Consider the following 20562-nt stretch of genomic DNA (forward strand, 5'->3'; position numbering starts at 1 on the left):
AATAATGAGAGGTGGACTGGACCTCAGGAAATCTGGGTTCTAGTATTCACATGGCCATGATGAAGCTCACTGGGTAATTTTGGGATAGTGATTAACCCTCAGCCTAATCTTCCTCACAGGGATGTTGTGAGAAAAAAATTGAGAGGAGGAGGATTCTGTAAGAAGCCTTGGGTTCCTTGGAGGGAAAAGTGGAATATAAATGTAAATAATAATAAATTAGAGTTGGAAGGCCATTAAGTCCAACCCCCTGCTCAATGCAGGAATCCACATGAAAGCATACCTGACAGATGGCTGTCCAGTTGCATCTAGTGTGGGAGAGCCCACTACCTCCTGATGGAACACAAGAAGAAGAAGAAGAAGAAGAAGAAGAAGAAGAAGAAGAAGAAGAAGAAGAAGAAGAAGAAGAAGAAGAAGAAGAAGAAGAATTTGACTACAGACAGATTCCACTAGTTGGTACTTTTAGGTCAAACATAATGAGAAAGACTTCTCAGATAATGTCCTCTTTGCATATTCACACAGCTGGTCCCAATTGGATTGCTGGTACTACTTTCTTTACCAAGTCACTGGAGTCATGTCCTGTTCCACCATAACCTTGGCAGGAATCAAAAGAAATGAGTGGGCAGGAAACATACCTTTCTAGAAAAATATAAGAAGATATTGAGAGGAATGTTTCCTTTCCACTCATTTCTCCTGAAGCTCACTCTCCATGTGTCCATCCCCACTGATCGAAGAGTCTGAAAATGCTTCGCTAAGGCCATAGCAGGGGTAATCGTGGTTACAGGTTTGAGGAGGGGAGGGGAAACTTTCTTTCCATAAACTTACTTAAGGTAATTTATCTTACTGATTAAGCTACAGACCACAGAACAGGGGAGTATGGAAATAGAATAGAATAGAATAGAATAGAATATTTATTTCTTACCTGCCTCTCCCTCTGGATTAAATACAAAATTAAATACAAAATCACCATAAAATGCATAAAACTGGTTAAAACATATAAAACTGACACAATATTAAAATAACAATTGGACATGTTAAAAAACATCTGGATAGGCCTGCCAAAGAGATCATTCTTTATGGCTTTCTTAAACTTGCCAAGACTATTAAGTTGACAAATCTCTTCCGGCAGGCCATTCCACAGTCTGAGGACGACAGAAGACAAGGTCCTCTGAGTAATGGTTGTCAGCCTAGTTTTGGCTGAATGTAGTAAATTCTTCCCAGAGGCCCTGAGTGTGTGGGGCGGATTGTACAGGAGAAGGTGATCCTACTGGCAACCTGGACCCAAACTAGGTAGGGCTTTAAAGGTAATAACCAGCACTTTGTACTTTGCCCGGAAATTAATTGGCAGCCATTGGAGTGAATTTAAAGTTGGTGTAATAAGCTCACCTCTAGGTTACCAACCTGGCTGCCAGATTTTGAACTAGTTGAAGTTCCATTGACACCAATTCCCTTGATATGGTCAGAGGAAGACCATCATGGAGTGACCAAATGATATGAGAAGTATCCACATGAATCATGCCAACTCTTTAGCCTGACAATTGTTGTTTTTAAATGGATACTGTTGTTTTTATACTGTTTGTGTGTGTGTGTGTGTGTGTGTGTGTGTGTGTGTGTGTGTGTTTAAATTGTATACTTTTAATGTTTACTATTTTAAAATGTTGTAAACCGCCCAGAGAGCTTCGGCTGTGGGGCGGTATATAAATGTAATTAAATAAATAAATAAATAAATAAATAGAGGGAGATGTTGGGGGAGGTGATGCTTGGGAAATGGTACTGACGCTACTTCCTATTCTAGAAATGGTTGCTATCTTGCATTAATCAATTCTCAATGGTTTTGATCCCCTATTAATACTGATGCCTCTTATGCAGATAGGTTTATGCAAAGGAAAGAGAGCTTTTGCTTCCTACTTAAGCCATGAAAACCTCCCACCAAGTACTTATTTCCTGGCAAAGCTCATAGAGTCTCTCTGAGATTCATCCCCTCCATCCTCCACTATGCCGTCCTTTGTGACAATACTCATTGCACTGACCGCTTCCTCCTCATGTGAGTTGGGATTTGCATTTTAATTGCTTATGCTACTCAGCTTGAGTTTGGTATGATTTCTGTGTACTGATCCTTCTCCTATACGGTTTTTTTTGGTTTCCTTATCAGGTGTTCTCTCACAGGTGGTTCTTACCCAGTCAGAGGCAGTACTGAAAAAACCTGGAGAATCCCATCAACTGACTTGTGCTGTTACTGGGCTTACTCTGAGTAGCGCCTGGATGGGTTGGATCAGACAGAAACCTGGCAAAGGACTTGAATGGCTTGTGAACTATTATGGCACTTCTTCTGGGCATAGTGCTTATTCTTCTACAATCCAAGGGCGATTCACAGCCTCAAAGAGAGGCTCCAACTTCTACCTTCAAATGAACAGCCTAAAGGCAGAAGACTCAGCCATGTATTACTGTGCAAGAGACACACAGTGAGTGAACCCCACTAGCTCTCAAGACCTTTCACTTTATATACTGTAGAGAGAATTATGAAGAGGGGGCACCAGAGAGCCACAAATGAGAATGCAAGACAGTTGTTCCAAAAAAGGAAATTACACAGATGCTGTTGACTAGCGAGTCAACACCTGCCATTCTTTGGAGAAGCTCCAGCTTGCTTTGTGTTTCTCCAGACTCTGGGCCTTGCTAGACGAGGCCTTAGCGCGCCTTGAGAGCCGGTTTCCCTGCTGTGTTTCCACATGACGCACAGGGGAATCCGGCTCCAGGCCTCACTGAAGCCTCCTCTAACACGCCATAAGCGAAGTTGCTTATGGTGCACCCTTTCTGCAGCTCTGGCCTGAGTCCGGGGCTGCAGAACGTCTAGAGACTTCCGTGGCTTTTTGCGGCTGCTCGCTTACTTGCGAGTAGCAGCAAAAAGCCATGGACTGCGCACAGCGCTCAGTGCTGTGCCCATCAGCCGGGGTGGATCCCAAGGGGGAGAGAGGGGCAGGGGGAAGGCCGGACCTGCCAGGAGAGGGGGTGGAAGCCGGACATTGACGACGGCAAGGGAGGGGGCAAAGATCGGGGAGGGGGCTGCTAAGGGAGCGGGGAGGGGGCTGCTAAGGGAGCGGGGGAGAAGATCGGGGAGGGGGCTGCTAAGGGAGCGGGGGAGAAGATCGGGGATGGCGGATGCAGGGAGGACGAGCGAGCAGGCAGGGGCCTATGGGGAGGGATCAGCAGCGGGTGGGGGGCTAATTTTTTTAAAAAAACCTTACCTTGTCTGGAGTCTTCGGGCCGCACGTGGCCCCTTTAAAACAAAAAAAATGGCTGATGCTGCAGGGCTTCCGTCGTCCCTGCGCGTCGTGCGTCTAGGAGGCTGGGTGGCGCACATTAGCGCGCCGTCGCCCCGCCTCCCTGCCGGCTTATCCCAGCAGGTCTAGCAACGCCCTCTGTCTCCTCCAATGTACTAGATCAGATCAGAGTTAGTTCCCTCGTTCCCCCATAGACAATTCCCTAACTGTTAGAGTAGTATGACAATGGAACCAGTTACCTAGGGAGGTGTTGGGCTCTCCCCCACTAGAGGCCTTCAAGAGGCAGCTGGGTGGTCATCTTTCAGGTGTGCTTTAAGGTGTATTCCTACAATCAGCAGGGGGTTGGACTTGGTGGTCATACAGGCCCCTTCCAACTCTACTATTCTATGTTAACCACTTCTTCATAGGGAAGTCTTTCTCAATCTAGCATTCTACAGATATTTTGAGTTACAACTTTCTTTTACCATTGTCCATGATGTCTGGGGGCGATGGGAATTGAAATACAAAACGTATAGAAAGGACGGGGTGAGGAAGGCTCTTATAGGCTTTCTCAAGTTGATTCAACATATACTTTTTGTTCCTTTCAGAATAGTAAGGAAGGCAGAGGTCCCTCAAATGAAGCTCCCTGCTTCATATTTGGTTTCTAAGGTGGATTCAGATGGAATGTTCACACCAGAACATAGATTCGTAGAATAATAGAGTTGGAAGGGGCCTATAAGGCCACTGAATACAACCACCTGCTCAATGCAGGAATCCTCCTTAAAGCATCCCTGACAGATGGTTGTCCAGCTGACATTTGAATGCTTCTAGTGTGGGAGATACTATGACTTCCCTAGGTCATTGGTTCCATTGTCATATTGCTCTAACATTCAGGAAGTTTTTCCTGATGTCCAGCCGCAACCCTTCTCCATCTTCTCTTTCTCTTTCTCTTCTTTTTCAAGGGTCAGAATTCAACATCTAAGACAGTGCTCTGTTGAGACTAGTGGGTATAATTGTTCTGTTGCGGTAGGGTGCTTTTATTCATTTATTTATTTATTACACGTATATACCACCCCCATAGCCAGGGCTCTCTGGGCGGTTTACAGAAATTCTAAAATTAAGATCAAAAAGAGTATATAAAATTTAAATTTCTAAAACACAGAACATATACCCATAAAACATTAAAAACCATTAAAAAACTAAACATGTGGGTGATTAAGATGTGCTGCCATATGTCTGTCTGCTTTAAAATGGTTTATAATGGTTTTGACAAAGGTTGAGGCCCAGGACACATTCCATATACAGTTTTCAAAGTGGTATATCCTGCTGGTGTAGCTCTGGCCCAGGAGAAAAACATGCACCCAACCTTGCTTCTATCAGCTTCTTTATATTTCATATCTCCCTGGAGGAAGCACACATGCAAATCTCCCTTGGAATCCCTCTTCTTAAGTACCCTTTTCATATGCAGATTCTTCAGTCCAGTCCAGTCCAGAGACTCAGCATTCCTGCCTTGCCTTTTCAATAGCAGCATTATGAATACATTTATGTTATTATGTTCCTTGGTGTCTCTTCCAAGATGTAAGCTAGCATACATGCAAGCTGTGGAAATTTCTGATTTAGTTAATACACAAATAGTATGATATATTTATTGCTTTGCATGAAATGTTCTCTCTTTTCAAGGGGCCTTCTCGGATATCCAGCTTGTATCATCTGGGCCAGGAACTGTGAGACCAAGTGAGAATCTGCAATTGGTCTGTAAAGTGTCAGGATTCTCCATCTCTACTCAGTATTATGAATGGCATTGGGTCCGCCAGCCATATGGGAAAGGCCTAGAATGGATTGCAGCAATATACCCCTACGATGGGCGAACCTGGTATGCATCTTCTCTGAAGAGCCGTGCAACCATTTCTTCAGACACTTCCAAGAATGAGTTCTCCCTCCAGCTGAACAGCCTGACTGCTGCTGACTCTGCCATGTATTATTGTGCTCGACTAAGCACAGTGAGACAAGTTCAATTGGAGCTGTGTACAAAAACAGGAAACTGATTCTGAACACTCATTTCTGATCAGACATGTTGGCCAAAATATTCAGAACCCATTTAGACCCCAGTACTGCAATTCTTCCTTCCTTTCTCTTCCCACCCCAATTTCTATCTTCTTTTCTTTACTTTTTTTGGGGGGGTCAGAATCACTACTTGTCTTGGTAGAGCAGTTCATAAACAAGAACAAAGCCAACTACAATCATAATTATAATATAATATTAACTCAAGTTAAAGTTGACCTATACCCCCATAAGTCCATATATACCAGTTGCTGGGAAGCATGGATGGGAGGGTGCTGTTGCACCACATTCTGCTTGTGGGTTCCTGGTCAACAGCTGTGTAGCCGCTGTACGAACAGAGTACTGGGGCTCTTCCACACGTCGTACTGAGGCCGTTTCTATGCGACCCCAGTGTGACGTGAAAGCGATCGTGTAACTTGCCTTTGGAAGAGCCGAGGAAGAGGCGTCCTTGCCGCCACCCGCCGCCACCACCCACAGACCTCGCCGGCTGGGACAGAGAGCTCGGGGGAAGAAGGCAGGGTGGAGAGCTTCTTCCGCTCTCCACCCCGCCTTCTTCAGCCGAGCTCTCCTCGCCGGCGAGCGAGGAGGTCTGTGGGTGGCGGCGGCAGTGGCAAGGACGCCTCTTCCTCGGCTCTTCCAAAGGCAAGTTACACGATCGCTTTCACATCTCACTGGGGTCGCATAGAAGCGGCCTCAGTACGACGTGTGGAAGAGCCCCTGCACTAGATGGATTGATCCAGCATGAATCTTCTTATGTTCTTAATACATAATAAAGATTTCAATAAGCACAAATAACTCAGATTTAAATAAGCACAAGACATCCAAATGGCTCAGTTAACAATAACCATTGTGTCCATGTCTGTCATAAAACAAACCAATTCCCTATTCATTTCTGCAGCCACCTTTGGTCATGACACAATACAATAAAAACTGCTAGACCTAAGATTTATCCTGGGATCCTCCAGGGTTCGCTCCTGCCTGAGCACTGGATCCCCTGTGTGTCACCTAGATTAACAGTTTTGACCCATGGACGATCCAGGGATAAACCTTAGGTCTAGCTATGGCCTTAGTCTTTCTTATGTCTGAGTAAGCTGAATTCAGAGCACAGGACAAGAGTTGCGTCTTTCAGGACTCCTTTTCATTGTCATAGCAGGCAAATAATAATAATAATAATCAGGTTTTAAAAGAGCCTCGTGAACTACCACATATTCCTCTTTATATTTCATAGCTCCCTGGAGGAAGGACCCATGCAAATCTCTCCAACCCCGTGGGTGGATTAATAAATAAACCTCTGAAATGCAGAATCCTCAGTCTCTCCCAAGTCCAGAGACTCAGATTTCCTACTTAACTAGAGTATCTCTTCATTAGCAGCACTATGGATCTCTTGATCTTCTTCTTTTTCTTGGTGACTGTTCCAAGATGTAAGCATACATGCCAGCTAAAATGGTGATTTAGATAATACACTAATAGTATGATATATTCATTGTATTGCATGAAATGTTCTTTCTTTCCAAGGGGCCTTCTCGGATACCCAGCTTGTATCATCTGGGCCAGGAACAGTAAGACCCAGCGAGAATCTGCACCTGGTCTGTAAAGTGTTGGGTTTCTCCATCTCTGCTCAGCATTATGTTTGGCACTGGTTCCGTCAACCTCATGTGAGAGGCCTAGAATGGATTGCAGCAATATACCCCTACGATGGGCAAACCTGGTATGCATCTTCTCTGAAGAGCCGTGCAACCATTTCTTCAGACACCTCCAAGAATGAGTTCTCCCTCCAACTGAACACCCTGACTGCTGCTGACTCTGCCGTGTATTATTGTGCTCGACAAAACACAGTGAGACAAGTTCAATTGCAGCTGTGGACAAAAACAGAGAACTGATTTTGAACACACATTTCTGACCAGACATATTGGCCAAGTTATTCAGAAGTCATTTAGTCTCCAGTACTGCAATTCTTTCTTTCTTTTTCCTATTTCACTAATTTCTATCTCCCCCACCCCTCTCTTTTCTTTTTTTCTCCTTTTTTGGTCAGAATCACTACTTGGCCTGGTAAAGAGCAGTTAATAAACAACAAAACCAAACACCCCAATAATTAAAATGCAATATTAACTCAATTAAAGTTGACCTATATGTACTGGTAAGCCTATATACACCAGTTGCCGGGGAACATGTGTTGGAGCGTGCTGTTGCATCGTTTTGTGCTTGTTGGTTCCTGGTTGACCACTGGTTGGCCACTGTGAACAGAGTGGTGGACTAGATGGACCCTTGGGCCTTAGCTACACCTAAGGTTTATCCCGGGATCATCCCTGCCTGCTCCCGGGATATCCTGTGTATCATTTACATGAACAGGGATGACCCCGGGATGATCCCAGGAGAAACCTTAGGTCTAGCTAAGGCCTTGGTCAGATCCATCAGGGCTCTTATGTTTTTAATGCATACCAAAGATTTAAATAATCACAAGACATACAATGGGTCAGTTGACAATATTCGTTGCCAATCATATTATTATTATTATTATTATTATTATTATTATTATTATTATTATTATTTGCATAGCTACACTACCCAATAGCTGAAGCTGTCTGGGCAGTTCACATTATACTCTATCCATTCTATTATAATATTTGTCAGAATCAATACAGGAGTCAGTATGTAAAAAGCCCCCCCGGACTCACCTTGGAGGTGTTGAAGTGGCCTAAGTTTGACTTGGGATGCCCTGGAGCTTGGTTGCCTCACTTCGGGACTTAAGCCAAAGTAAGAAGCAGCTCCACATTGCAAGCCCCTGAGTGCCTGCCATCCGTAGGCAGCATCCAGGAAAGCCTGACACAAGCCTGACCAGGAGTGCATTGGTCTCTCTGCTTTCCCACTCTCTACTTCTTCCCTGCTTGTTCCTCCCTCCCCAAACCCAGAGCCACCACTTCTGGGACAAACCTTCCTGAGAGTCCTCCTCCCTGAGAGCTAAGTGATGATTTAAAGGTTAAGATCACGGGGGCTCGCTGTTTAATACATCTTGTTTGCAAACTAGGGGAAATGGCCCTTTACAGCTGAGGTAGTTTGTAGCCATAGATCTATTAAAAAAGAGTACCCCCATGATCTTTCCTTTAAATCATGGCTCTGCTGTCAAGCAGGAGGATGCATGGCAAGGTAAATCCTCATGGCAGTGGTGGGAGGTGACCAGGGAGGGAGAGGAGATCAGAGAGGGAGGTGTGTTTGGTTAGTCCAGTGGACTCACATGAACTCTTAGGCTGTAGCTAGACCTAAGGTTTATCCCAGGATCATTCCGGGTTCGTCCCTGCCTGAGCTCTGGATGCCCTGTGTGGCCCTTAGATGAACAAGTTTGACCCCAGGACAATCCTGGGATAAACCTTAAGTCTAGCTAAGGCCTTGGCCTCACAATGGTTTTCCTGCATGGGCAGGCAATGGCAGCAGCCCACCAACACCCAGAATCAGCATGAGACACCCTGAGGATTTTGGTACCAACTGGCATCAGCTTTGGTGTGCTTCAGGCTGATCTGTTACTGCCTCCTATTTGGGTCGAGGCAGTAATGGGTTGGCTTGCCTTGACTCATTTTTGGGGAATCAGCCCGAGACAGTGCACAGCTCTAGTTGAAAGCTACCCTTTCACCCAAACTGTCTTCCTTTACAGGGATGTTTCAGTGTACTTTTTAGGCCCAATGCTTTCAAGGATTTCCATCACATTACAAAACAAATAAAACTTCAGCTTATAACAAATGCATGGGGGAAATCATAGTACAAAATACATTAAACAATCTGTAAATGTTTAGATAAAAAAAAATCTCTTTCAAATTGCAGCATGAGATACAAAAGGAAAAACACCCCTATACAAGCCTTATATTACACCTGCACAGTATGTGCTCGCCTTAATATTAGTCAATGCCAATTTATTTGTATACTGCATTTTGCATACATTACGCTCCGAGAGGTTAATTAAAAAGAGAGGAAGCTGAAATTATAACACAATATTAACTCAATTACAGTGAATTTAAAACTGTTAACAATATGTATTACAGATAATATCAACATTACACTTGCAGTAAATAATTCACTAACCAGTTTGTGTTAAAACATTTAACAATGAACTATCTGATTATGATCTTAAACCATAGGCAGACTCAGATGAGGAATGGCTGTCCTTCAAACAACCCAGATTAGCAATAGTGAAAGTATTGCCGACAAAATTCATGTGTACTTTATTCAAAAGAAAAGATAATAAAGATGCAATCCTATGAGTTAAATGCCCATTAGACAGGAGCCAATGAACTCAGAGGATTCTGAGTATCCCATGTCCTGCTGGGTTACTGCAGGAGGGCAGGAACGGCGACAGAGATTATTTTTGTCTCTCTTTTCTCCTCTAGGGCCAGGATCTCTTCTTGATCATCCCAGAGTGCAGGACATGGAACAATAGGCTGAAGTTACAGGAAGCCAGATTCCGGCTGGACATCAGGAAAAAGTTCCTGACTGTTAGAGCAGTACGACAATGGAACTAGTTACCTAGGGAGGTTGTGGGCTCTCCCACATAGAGGCCTTCAAGAGGCAGCTGGACAAGCATCTGTCAGGGATGCTTTAGGGTGGATTCCTGTATTGAGCACGGGGATGGACATGATGGCCTTACAGACCCCTTCCAACTCTACCATTCTATGATTCTATGGTTCCAGACAGGCCTCTGAGCTGGCAGGGTCTAATGAGGCCACTGAATTCTTCATAAACTGTCCTATCTTCTCCCCACTAACCAGAATGCCCCCATTTTGAGATCCATGGGGCCAAATTGCAACATAAAAAAGAGTGTCCATTTAGGGCATCTTGTTTGAAGGGTCTCAACTTCTGGTAATGACACTACTTCTTATTCTAAAAATGGTTGCTACCTTGCATTCATTAATTCTCATTGGCGTTAAACCTCTATTAATACTGATGCCTCTTATGCAGATAGGTTTATGCAAAGGGAAGAGAGCATTTGCTTCCTACTTAAACCATGAAAACCTCCCACTAAATGCAGATTTCCTGGCAAAGCTCACAGGGTCTCTTTGAGATTCATCCCATCCATCCTCCGTTATGCCATCCTTTGTGACAATACTCATTGCACTGACCGCTTCCTCCTCATGTGAGTTGGGATTTACATTTTAATTGTTTATGCTACTCTGTATGAGTTTGGTATGATTTCTGTGTGCTGATCCTTCTCCTGTATGAGCTATCATTATTTTTTGCTTTTTGTTTCCTTATCAGGTGTTCTCTCACAGGTGGTTCTGACCCAGTCAGAGGCAGCATTGAAAAAACCTGGAGAATCCCATCAACTGACATGTGCCATTACTGGGTTTACTCTGAGTAGCACCTGGATGGCTTGGATCAGACAGAAACCTGGCAAAGGATTGGAATGGCTTGTGTGGTATTATGATACTACTTCTGGAAACAGTTATTATTCCCCTGCAATCCAAGGGCGATTCACAGCCTCAAAGAGTGGCTCCAACTTCTACCTTCAAATGAACAGCCTAAAGGCAGAAGACTCAGCCATGTATTACTGTGCAAGAGACACACAGTGAGTGAATCCCACTAGCTCTCAAGACAAGAACCTTTCACTTAATATACTATAGAGGGAATTACGAAGAGGGGGCACCAGAGAGCCACAAATGAGAAACAGAGACTGTTAGACAATTGTTCCAAAAAAGGAAATTACACAGATGCTGTTGACTTGGCCCTTCTCCAGACTGCTATGGCTTCCTCCAGACCCTGCCTCTTCCAATGCACTAGAGCAGATCACAGTTACTTCCCTCTTTCCCACAAAGACAACTTCCTGACTGTTAGAGCAGTATGGCACTGGAACCAATGACCTATGGAGGTCATGGGCTTTCCCACCCTAGACACCTTCAAGATGCAGCTAGACAACCATCTGTCAGGGATGATTGATAAGGTGGATTCCTATATTGAGCAGGGGGTTGGACTCAATGGCCTTATAGGCCCCTTCCCGCTCTGCTGTTCTGTTCTATTCTATTCTATTCTATTTATTTACTGCATTTTTATACCGCCCAATAGCTGAAGCTCTCTATTTTATGATTCTATTACCACTTTTTCATAGGGGTGCCTTCCTCAATCTAGCACCCTTCAGATATTTTGGACTACTACTTTTTTACCATTGTCCCTTCTGGCTGGGGCTGATGGGAATTCAAATACAAAACATATAGGAGGCCAGGAAGTGTCAGGATCTATGCTGTTCTGAGTGCTTGCAGGACCTAGGTCTATGCTGTACCGAGTGCTTGCAGGACCCAGGTCTTCGGTCAGGACCTGTCCTGCTGGAGTGTTTGCGAGCCTCAGGCCCCTGACTAACTACACGCAGGGGGTGTGATTGGAGTTCAGCTGAGTGGGGCCAGGGTAATTGCTATTTAAGCACTGCACTTCTCTCTCAACCCTTGCAACAGCAACATCATTCCTGTGGTGCTTGGCTCCTGTTCCCTTGTTTGCTCTTGACCTTGGACTACGCTCTTGCTATTGCCTATGCCCTGCCTTGTTGGTTCCTGACTTCTGGACTGCCTTTGGACTTTGCCTTGCCCCCTGCTGCTGCTATGCCTTATTGGTTCCTGGGACTGCCTCTGGCCCTGGCACACACTAGTAACAGCCAATAAAGCTGAACCCTTCTTGATCCCGCTTCAGCGTGGTGTTCTCTTCTACCTCACTCCCCCGGGTCCTGGCAGCCCAGCCTAACTCCCTGCCGCCCATGCCCCGGATGTAACAGGAAGGCTCTCATAGGCTTTGCCGTATTTATTCCAAATACAATTTCTGTTCCTTTCAGAACAATAAGGAAGGCAGAGGTCCCTCAAAAGAAGCTCCCTGCTTCATATTTGTTTTCTGTGGTGGACTCGGGAACAGATGTTCACATGAAATATAGCAACCCTTCTCCATCTTCCCTTCCTTGTCCTTTTCAATGGTCAGAATTCAACAACTAAAACAGTGTTCTATGGAGACTAGAAGATGTAATTGTCACGTTGAGGAAGCTTCTTTCTTTCTTCAAGGTCACTGTGTTTCCTTCTTTTCTTCCTCCTGTCTTTTTTCCTTTCCTTTGCCCCTTCCTTCTTCCTTTCATTCTCCTTCCCGTCCTTCCCATTTCTTAAATCTTCTGGCTTTCCTGTGACCTTTGATGGTATATAGAGACAGTAACCGAGTTCTAGATGGCACCACCATTCTTTCTTTCCAAAAGCACTCGAGGGAGGGGAAATGGTGGTGATGGTGGCTATGAAACTTATACAAGGAAAAAGTAGGGAAGAAAGAGAAAAAAGTTGGCATCGTAGGGCACCTCTGTAAGAACTGTTGCTGTTTCATAGAATCATAGAATAGCAGAGTTGGAAGGGGCCTACAAGGCCATCGAGTCCAACCCCCTGCTCAATGCAGGAATCCACCCTAAAGCATCCCTGACAGATAGTTGTCCAGCTGCCTCTTGAATGCCTCTAGTGTGGGAGAGCCCACAACCTCCCTAGGGAACTGATTCCATTGTCGCACTGCTCTAACAGTTTCATAGATTGGTGTTGCTCCTTTTCCTGTAGTAGCGACTGAATTATCCACAGAAATTAAACTGGGGGCTGACTTCAGGATGCTGGATTGGTGCTGCCTCCCTCTCAAACCCAACACCTTCCTCTCCCGGGGCAGTGTCAGGTAATCCCAATGCCAAGGAGGTAGTGTGGGGTTTCTGGGTGGCCATCCAAAGCATCAATAAGCTTGAGGTTATATCAGTCCCCTTATTTTCTCTTCCTTAGGGACTGTCATTGATATTCAACTCATTCCATCTGGGCCAGGAACACTGAGACCCAGAGAAACTCTGAGAGTGGCCTGTAAAGGGACAGGTGTCTCCATCTTTGACTTGGGTAGTGTTTGAGTAGTGCCCATCGGGTGGGGGAGTGGGAGTGGTTTTGCTTTTTTAAATTACCTTTTCGTTGGAGCGCTCGTGCGCTCATCTTCAGTAAAAAATAATAATTGTGGGCACAATATCCTCCCTGGATGTTGTGTGCCGTGTGTGGACTGAGGGGGACGATCTCACAATCAGCATATCGTGAGATCCTCCCCCCTCCCTTCTGGGATGCCGGGAGGTCTAGACAATAGACATGCCCAATGGCTCTGAGTTCTACATGCAAACGAGACACCTGAAGTCCAAAGAAACTGCCTTGTATTGTGTTCAAGGACAAAAAGGAACTATGAAGAAGTATAATGCACCACAAAAACACACACACCCAGAAATAAGTCTGGTGCCTTATTCTCTTTCTTCCACCAGGAGGCATTAGTGGAATAATACAACATAATAACGCGTAGCACTAATAGAGCTAGGATTTCTCTCATGTAATGACTTTTTGGACCCACTGGTTGGATTCATACACAGAGAGAGGGGGAGACAGAGAGGGAGACAGAGAGAGAGACAGAGAGACAGAGACAGAGACAGAGAGAGAGGTCCATTAGGAGAGCAGGGGATGGGAAGCATTCCTCCTGTGAACTTCCTTAAATTAACTTCTCAAGATCCAAGACATACAGATCTAGCTATGCACCAGAAGATAGATTAAGTGTAGTCAGGAAATGGACCTGCTGAGCCAATCATGTCACGTGACTCAAGCTTGTTAGCCAAGCCACATGTCACAAACAAGCCATTTGGGTGGAGGGAGGGAATGCAGCCACCATAAAAAGTAATGGTGAAGAAAATTTCGAGAACTTTCTGCAAAGTCGCCTTTTATTTCTAGGGAGGCAAGGAAAGAAAACTCTCAGGACCTTTCAGGGGGGGGGGGGGATAAAGCCTTTTGAGAAAATTTGGACCTGCTCTGGTTGTCATTCTTCAGTGTTCAGCTCCTTCCCCAGTCTCCCTCAAACATTAGATTTTTGAGGGGTGATGGGTCAATACACCTTGTCTCTAATGCAACCATTTATATCATTGCTCCATCACTGCAAGCACTGCAGCAAGGATATGAGAGGGCAGTGTTGGCATCAAGCTCCAAGGAATACATGGAGCTAATGCTGCAACTAAGGACATGTCTACACCATGCCTTATCCCAGGGATTGCCCGGAATCATCCCTCTACATCCACATGATGCACAGGGGATCCCGGGGGCAGGGAGAGAAGATCCCTCCATCTCCCCAGGATAACCAGAACGGCTTTTAGCCCAATTTCCCCCACAGTCTCAGGATCATCCCAGACCACAGGAGGTGTGAGCAGGCATCCTGGTTTTGTCCTGGCTCTTCACGAGTAAACACGAGGAGCCAGAAACCAGGCACGGAGCTCTTCAGGTGCTCCGTGCCCATCGTGTGTGTGTGTGTGAGGGGAAGGGATAGTGTTTTTTTGTTTTCTACCTTTTTACTTTTCGCTGGAGCGTGAGTGCACTCCAGCTCTTCATGTGTGTAAAAAAAAATGGCCGCAGTGACAGGCGCAATGCCTGGGATGTCACACAGCCCATGTGGACTGAGGGGGAGGATCTCACAATTACATATCATGAGATCCTCCCCTCCCCTGGTATAGACATGCCCTAAATCTCCACTCCAATATTCTGAAAGTTTCCCCCATAAAAGAGGCTTCTGCCTCATTCTCAAGGCATTGTGTAATTTAATTTCAATTTCATTTGGTGGTGTTTTTGACCTTACCTAATCTCTCTGAATTGGCAGAGGGTACTGTGTGTATATTGTTCTATGTATTACACATCTTCCCATTGCTCTACAGTGCCCCAAGCAAGGCTTCCTCAACTTCCTGATCTGAAAAAGCCCTATAGGAAGAACTGCCTCGTGATGTCTTCTCCTCAGCAGGAAGTGCAAGAAGTCATAAAGGCTACAGGCTGCCAGACAGATGATTGTACAACGAAAGACAAGACACTCATAGACACTCCTCAGCCACCTCAGAAGTAAGATAAGCACAAGTACCCTGAACTGAACCGACAATAATTACTTAAAAATTTTGTCTCCTTTGAATTACTTTTTGAAAGCAATTTCTCTTCTATCAAATCGAATGACAATGGTTGGGGTGAAAAATGATGGATAATCTTTTGGCACTGTATTAGTCAGAACCCCAAACTTCTGATCCAGTTCTGGTACAGAACAACACACACTAAAGTTAAAAAAAATGTCCAATTTGTGACCAAATGCATTCAATTCAGTACACAGGCCATGGATTGTAAACTGTTAGGAATCTGTTAATCCATTTCCTTTATGCTTTCATACCAGGCAGCAGAAGCAGAAACTTTAAGGAGACCCTGGGAAACTACCCCATGTCTGCACATAGCATTCATCATGGTCTCAACTTGTGTGGGCCTGCCTTGAGACACACACACACTGGCAATGTACCAAAGAGTCTCATAAAACAGCAGACATCAGAGTGGAATGGTTGTCTTTCTATCTTCCAATCCCCAAGCCCTCTGTTATAATGTGTATACATTTGGCTTATGACAGTGAAGTCAACCTTGCTTTTGACAGCCTTTTTATATTTCATATCTCACAGGAAGAAGGACTCATGCAAATCTCTGAGGGAGATTCTGGGAGCAGGAAGAGTTCCTCTTCATAAATGAACCTCTCAAATTTGGAATCCTCACTTTCTGCCCAGTCCAAAGACTCAACATTATTTTTCTAACTAGGATACGTCTTCATTATCAATATGAGTCTTTTCTTCTTTTTCTTCTTTTCCTTGGTGGCCGTTCCAAAATGTAAGCAGAGAGGCAAACTGTGGATGTTTTAGAAATATTGATTTTGTGAATACACTAATATGATAATGTATTACGTTACTGAAAATGTTGTCTCTTTCCAAGGGGCCTTCTCAGAGATCCAGCTTGTATCATCTGGACCAGGAACATTGAGACCCAGAGACAATCTGCACCTGGTCTGTAAAGTGTCAGGATTTTCCATCACTACACGGTATTACGCATGGAACTGGATCCGCCACCCTCCTGGGAAAGGCCTAGAATGGGTTGCAAATATATACCCCTACGATGGGGGGAAATGGTATTCCTCTTCTCTGCAGAGCCGCACAACCATTTCTTCAGAGAATTCCAAGAACGAGTTCTCCCTCCAGCTGAATGCAGTGACAGCTGGCGATTCGGCTGTGTATTATTGTGCCCGAGATGCCACAGTGACACAAGGTCAATTGGAGCCTTGTACAAAAAGAGGAAACAGAATCTGAATACACATTTAGCCACCATTCAGTGGACAAAGTATTAACATCAGACATGGAGAGCAACATTATGAAGCGATCTACAATAAGCAGGATATAACACTTTGAAAATGTTTTGAAGACTGTATAGGGAGTGTGTCCTGGGCCTCAAGAGTTGTCACTATTGTTATAAACCATTTTAAAGCAGTAGTGTAGTTCCTGCCTAAGACAATAATGTCACCAAAACTGTGACATTTTTTCTGAGTAATATGAGAATAAGGTCAGGATGAGTAAAATCAGTTGTCACTTCATCTGGTAGGAATAATGCATTGATCTCTCTCTCTCTCTCTCTCTCTCTCTCTCTCTCTCTCTCTCTCTCTCTCTCTCATTCTTTAAGCAGTGCATCTTCATTTCATTGCATTCAGACCTCTGCTTCTAGGGAAAACCAATACTACAAATTTAGATTATTGCATAAACTTTTGAGATAATTCACTGGAGGGGGCACCAGAGAGCCACAAACCAAAAACAGCTCCCTGACAGCTGTCATCGTCTCAAGGATGCGCACACATCCCTAAGTGGGCAGTCACAAGCGTGCGATAAAACACTCATCTGATGAACCTCATGGCATGGTGTGACAATTTGAAGCTTTATACAAAAAGAGGAAACTGATTCCAGGCCCATTCAGTTGTTTAAAAACATCGTTGTCAGAAGGAACAATCAGCATTAGAGTAATAAAATCACCCAGATAGCCAGGAAATTTAAAACTGAACCACAGTGGCCTTTTTTGTGAATGTCTATGAGAATGAGCTCCAAGTAAGATTGACAAGTGATGTGAGCAGTCTGGGAACAAAAGACTATCCACTCACTCTTGGTGGACCTTTTATATTCCCCCCCCACCCCCAACTATGGTCTTCATGGTCCAATTTAGGAGAGGCACACCTCCGATTCGCCCACTGGAAGATCACATGGCATCATGGTAGAGGATTACCTGAAATGTTCAGGGGTGGACCTCAGGGACATCATTAGAGGTTGGCATCACTGGATACCTACCCAGGACCTAGTGGTGATCCTAATACCATTGCCACCAACTCCCTTGCTATGGTCAGAGGAGACCATCATGGAGCAACCAAATGATATGAGAAGTATGCACATCAATCATGCTAACTCTTAAGCCTGACAAGTAGAGGGAGGTGGAGGGGGTAATGCTGGGGAAATGGGGAGAGTGTCCATTGAGGGCATCTTGTCTGAAGGGCCCCCAGTACCTAGTACTGATGCTACTTCCTATTCTAGAAATGGTTGCTATCTTGCATTCATTAACTCTCAATGGTTTGGATCCTCTATTAATACTGATGGCTCTTATGCAGATAGGTTTATGCAAAGGGAAGAGAGCTTTTGCTTCCTACTTAAACCATGAAAACCTCCCACCATATGCAGATTTCCTGGCAAAGTTCATAGAGTCCCTCTGAGATTCATTCCATCATCCTCTGCTATGACGTCCTTTGTGTCAATACTCATTGCACTGATCGCCTCCTCCTCATGTGTGTTGCGATTTATATTTTAATTGGTTATACTACTCAATTTGAGTTTTGTATGATTTCTGTGTTCTGTCCCTTCTCATATTTGAATTGTTTGGGAGTGGTTTTTTTTTGCTTACTTCTCAGGTGTTCTCTTCCTCCTCATGTGAGTTGGGATTTACATTTTAATTGTTTATGCTACTCTGTATGAGTTTGGTATGATTTCTGTGTGCTGATCCTTCTCCTATATGAGCTATCATTATTTTTTGCTTTTTGTTTCCTTATCAGGTGTTCTTTCACAGGTGGTTCTGACCCAGTCAGAGGCAGCATTGAAAAAACCTGGAGAATCCCATCAACTGACATGTGCTGTTACTGGGTTTACTCTGAGAAGCACCTGGATGGGTTGGATCAGACAGAAACCTGGCAAAGGATTGGAATGGCTTGTGTGGTATTATCATGATACTGCTTCTGGAAACAGTTATTATTCCCCTGCAATCTAAGGGCGTTTCACAGCCTCAAAGAGAGGCTCCAACTTCTACCTTCAAATGAACAGCCTAAAGGCAGAAGACTCAGCCATGTATTACTGTGCAAGAGACACACAGTGAGTGAATCCCACTAGCTCTCAAGAAAAGAACCCTTCACTTCATATACTGTAGAGGGAATTATGAAGAGGGGTCACCAGAGAGCCACAAATGAGAAACACAGAATGCAGGACAGTTGTTCCCAAAAAAAGGAAATTAAATAGTTGCTGTTGACTTGACAGTCAACACCTGCCATTCTTTGGCCCATCTCCAGCCTGCTATGCTTCCTCCAGGCTCTGCCTCTTCCAATGCACTAGAGCAGATCAGAGTTAACTCCCTCTTTTCCCTAAAGACAACCCCCTGACTGTTAGAGCAGTATGACAGTGGAACCAATGACCTAGGGAGGTCGTGGGCTCTCCCACACTAGAGGCCTTCAAGAGGCTGCTGGACAGCCATTGCTTATCATGTGGATTCCTGCAGTGAGCCGGGCGTTGGACTTATAGGCTCCTTCCAACTTTATTATTCTACTATTCCATGCTTCTATAATACAAGTTTTTCATAGGGGAGCAGTCCTCAATCTAGCACCCTTCAGATATTTCGGACTACAACTTCTACCTTTCTTCTTCTTTTTTTTACCATTGTTCATGTTGTCTGGGGCCTATGGGAATTGAGTACAAAACATATAGAAAGCCCCTGGTGAAGAAGGCTCTCAAATGCTTTCCCATCATTATATACTTTTTGTTCCTTTCAGAATAATAAGAGCACAGGACAAGAATTGGAGTCTTTCAGGACTCCTTTTCATTGTCAAAGCAGGCAGCATCAGGTTTTAGAAGACTCTGGTGACCTGCCACATATTAATATTTCTTGCAACATGTACAGGCCTCTTAAAACAGACAGACATAACAGCAATGAACCAAAGTAGCTCTTAAAACTAGGGATGTGCTCCGCTTCTCCTCGAACCAGAGAAGCAGGAGCGGAGCGGGGGGCTTCGCCTACCCTTAAGGCGGAGGCGAAGAGGATTGGAGGGCTGGCAGAGCGTTGCGAAGAGGATCGAGGTGAAGGCGGATCCTTTGCCTCGATCCGGAGCTCCGTAAGAAAGGTAAGTGGGGTTTACCAAGCCCTGCCGCTGTCGCTGTCGCCCATTTGGCGACAGCGGCAGGGTCCGGTAAACCCCCCTCCCGCCTCTCCCTTACCTACATCCGTCCGCGGTCCCTTGGCTTCTTCAATTGAGCCCGCGGCTCAACCAGGAAGTCAAGGCCACACTTGCGACCCAGACTTCCTGGTTGAGCCATGGGCTCAATTGAAGAAGCCGAGGGACCGCGGAGGGATGCAGGTAAGGCCCCCCTCCCCTTTGGTCCCTTACCAGGCTCTGCAGGTTAGGGAGAGGAGGGAGGGGGGCTTACCTGGTGCCACTCCCCTCCACTGCGGAGCTCCGATTCGGAGCCGGAGCTCCACGGCGAAGAGGAGCGGACTATGGGTGGAGCGGGCCGATCCGAAAATTTCGGATCGGCCCGTGGGGCAGAGCGGGGGGTCCGTGCACACCCCTACTTAAAACTGCTTCAATCAGAGGGAAACTGTCATCTCTTTAACTTTTTATCCAGATATCTAAACTATGAGGGATATCCATGTGACTGACACACATAAGGAGGAAGCCAGTAGAAAATCATGAAGCCAACAGTGGGCTCATCTACACCAAGCAGGATATTTCACTATGAAAGCAGTATATAAAAGGCAGGAGCCACACTACTGCTTTATAGTGGTATTGTTGTGCACTGACAACTATTGGGGCCTATTGACACCAAGCAGGATATAACACTATAAAAGTGGTATGAAAGTGGTATATGGTATGTGTCAATGGGCCCCAACAGTTGTCAGTGCACTTCAATACCACTATAGAGCAGTAGTATGGCTCCTGCCTTTTATATATCACTTTCATACTGCAATATCCTGTTTGGTGTAGATGGGCCCTGTGTTTCTAACAGCTTCTTTATATTTCATATCTCCCTGGAGGAAGGACTCATGCAAATCTCTCTGACCCAGTGGGTGGATTCATAAGTAAACCTCTCAAATGCAGAATCCTCACTTTCCCCCTTGTCCAGAGA

At 45.0% G+C, this 20562-nt stretch overlaps 1 gene segment (V, D, J or C); it reads left to right on the plus strand.

The window, feature by feature from the left end:
- The first annotated feature begins 1956 nt into the window (after window positions 1-1956).
- LOC134405948 (immunoglobulin heavy variable 3-11-like) lies at window positions 1957-2463 on the plus strand. The segment is given in 2 exon segments: window positions 1957-2041; window positions 2150-2463. Coding segments are annotated over 2 exon segments (363 nt in total).
- The last annotated feature ends 18099 nt before the right edge of the window (window positions 2464-20562 follow it).

This window comes from Elgaria multicarinata, chromosome 11 (genome assembly GCF_023053635.1).
Source record: "Elgaria multicarinata webbii isolate HBS135686 ecotype San Diego chromosome 11, rElgMul1.1.pri, whole genome shotgun sequence".
Classification (NCBI taxonomy): Eukaryota; Metazoa; Chordata; class Lepidosauria; order Squamata; family Anguidae; genus Elgaria; species Elgaria multicarinata.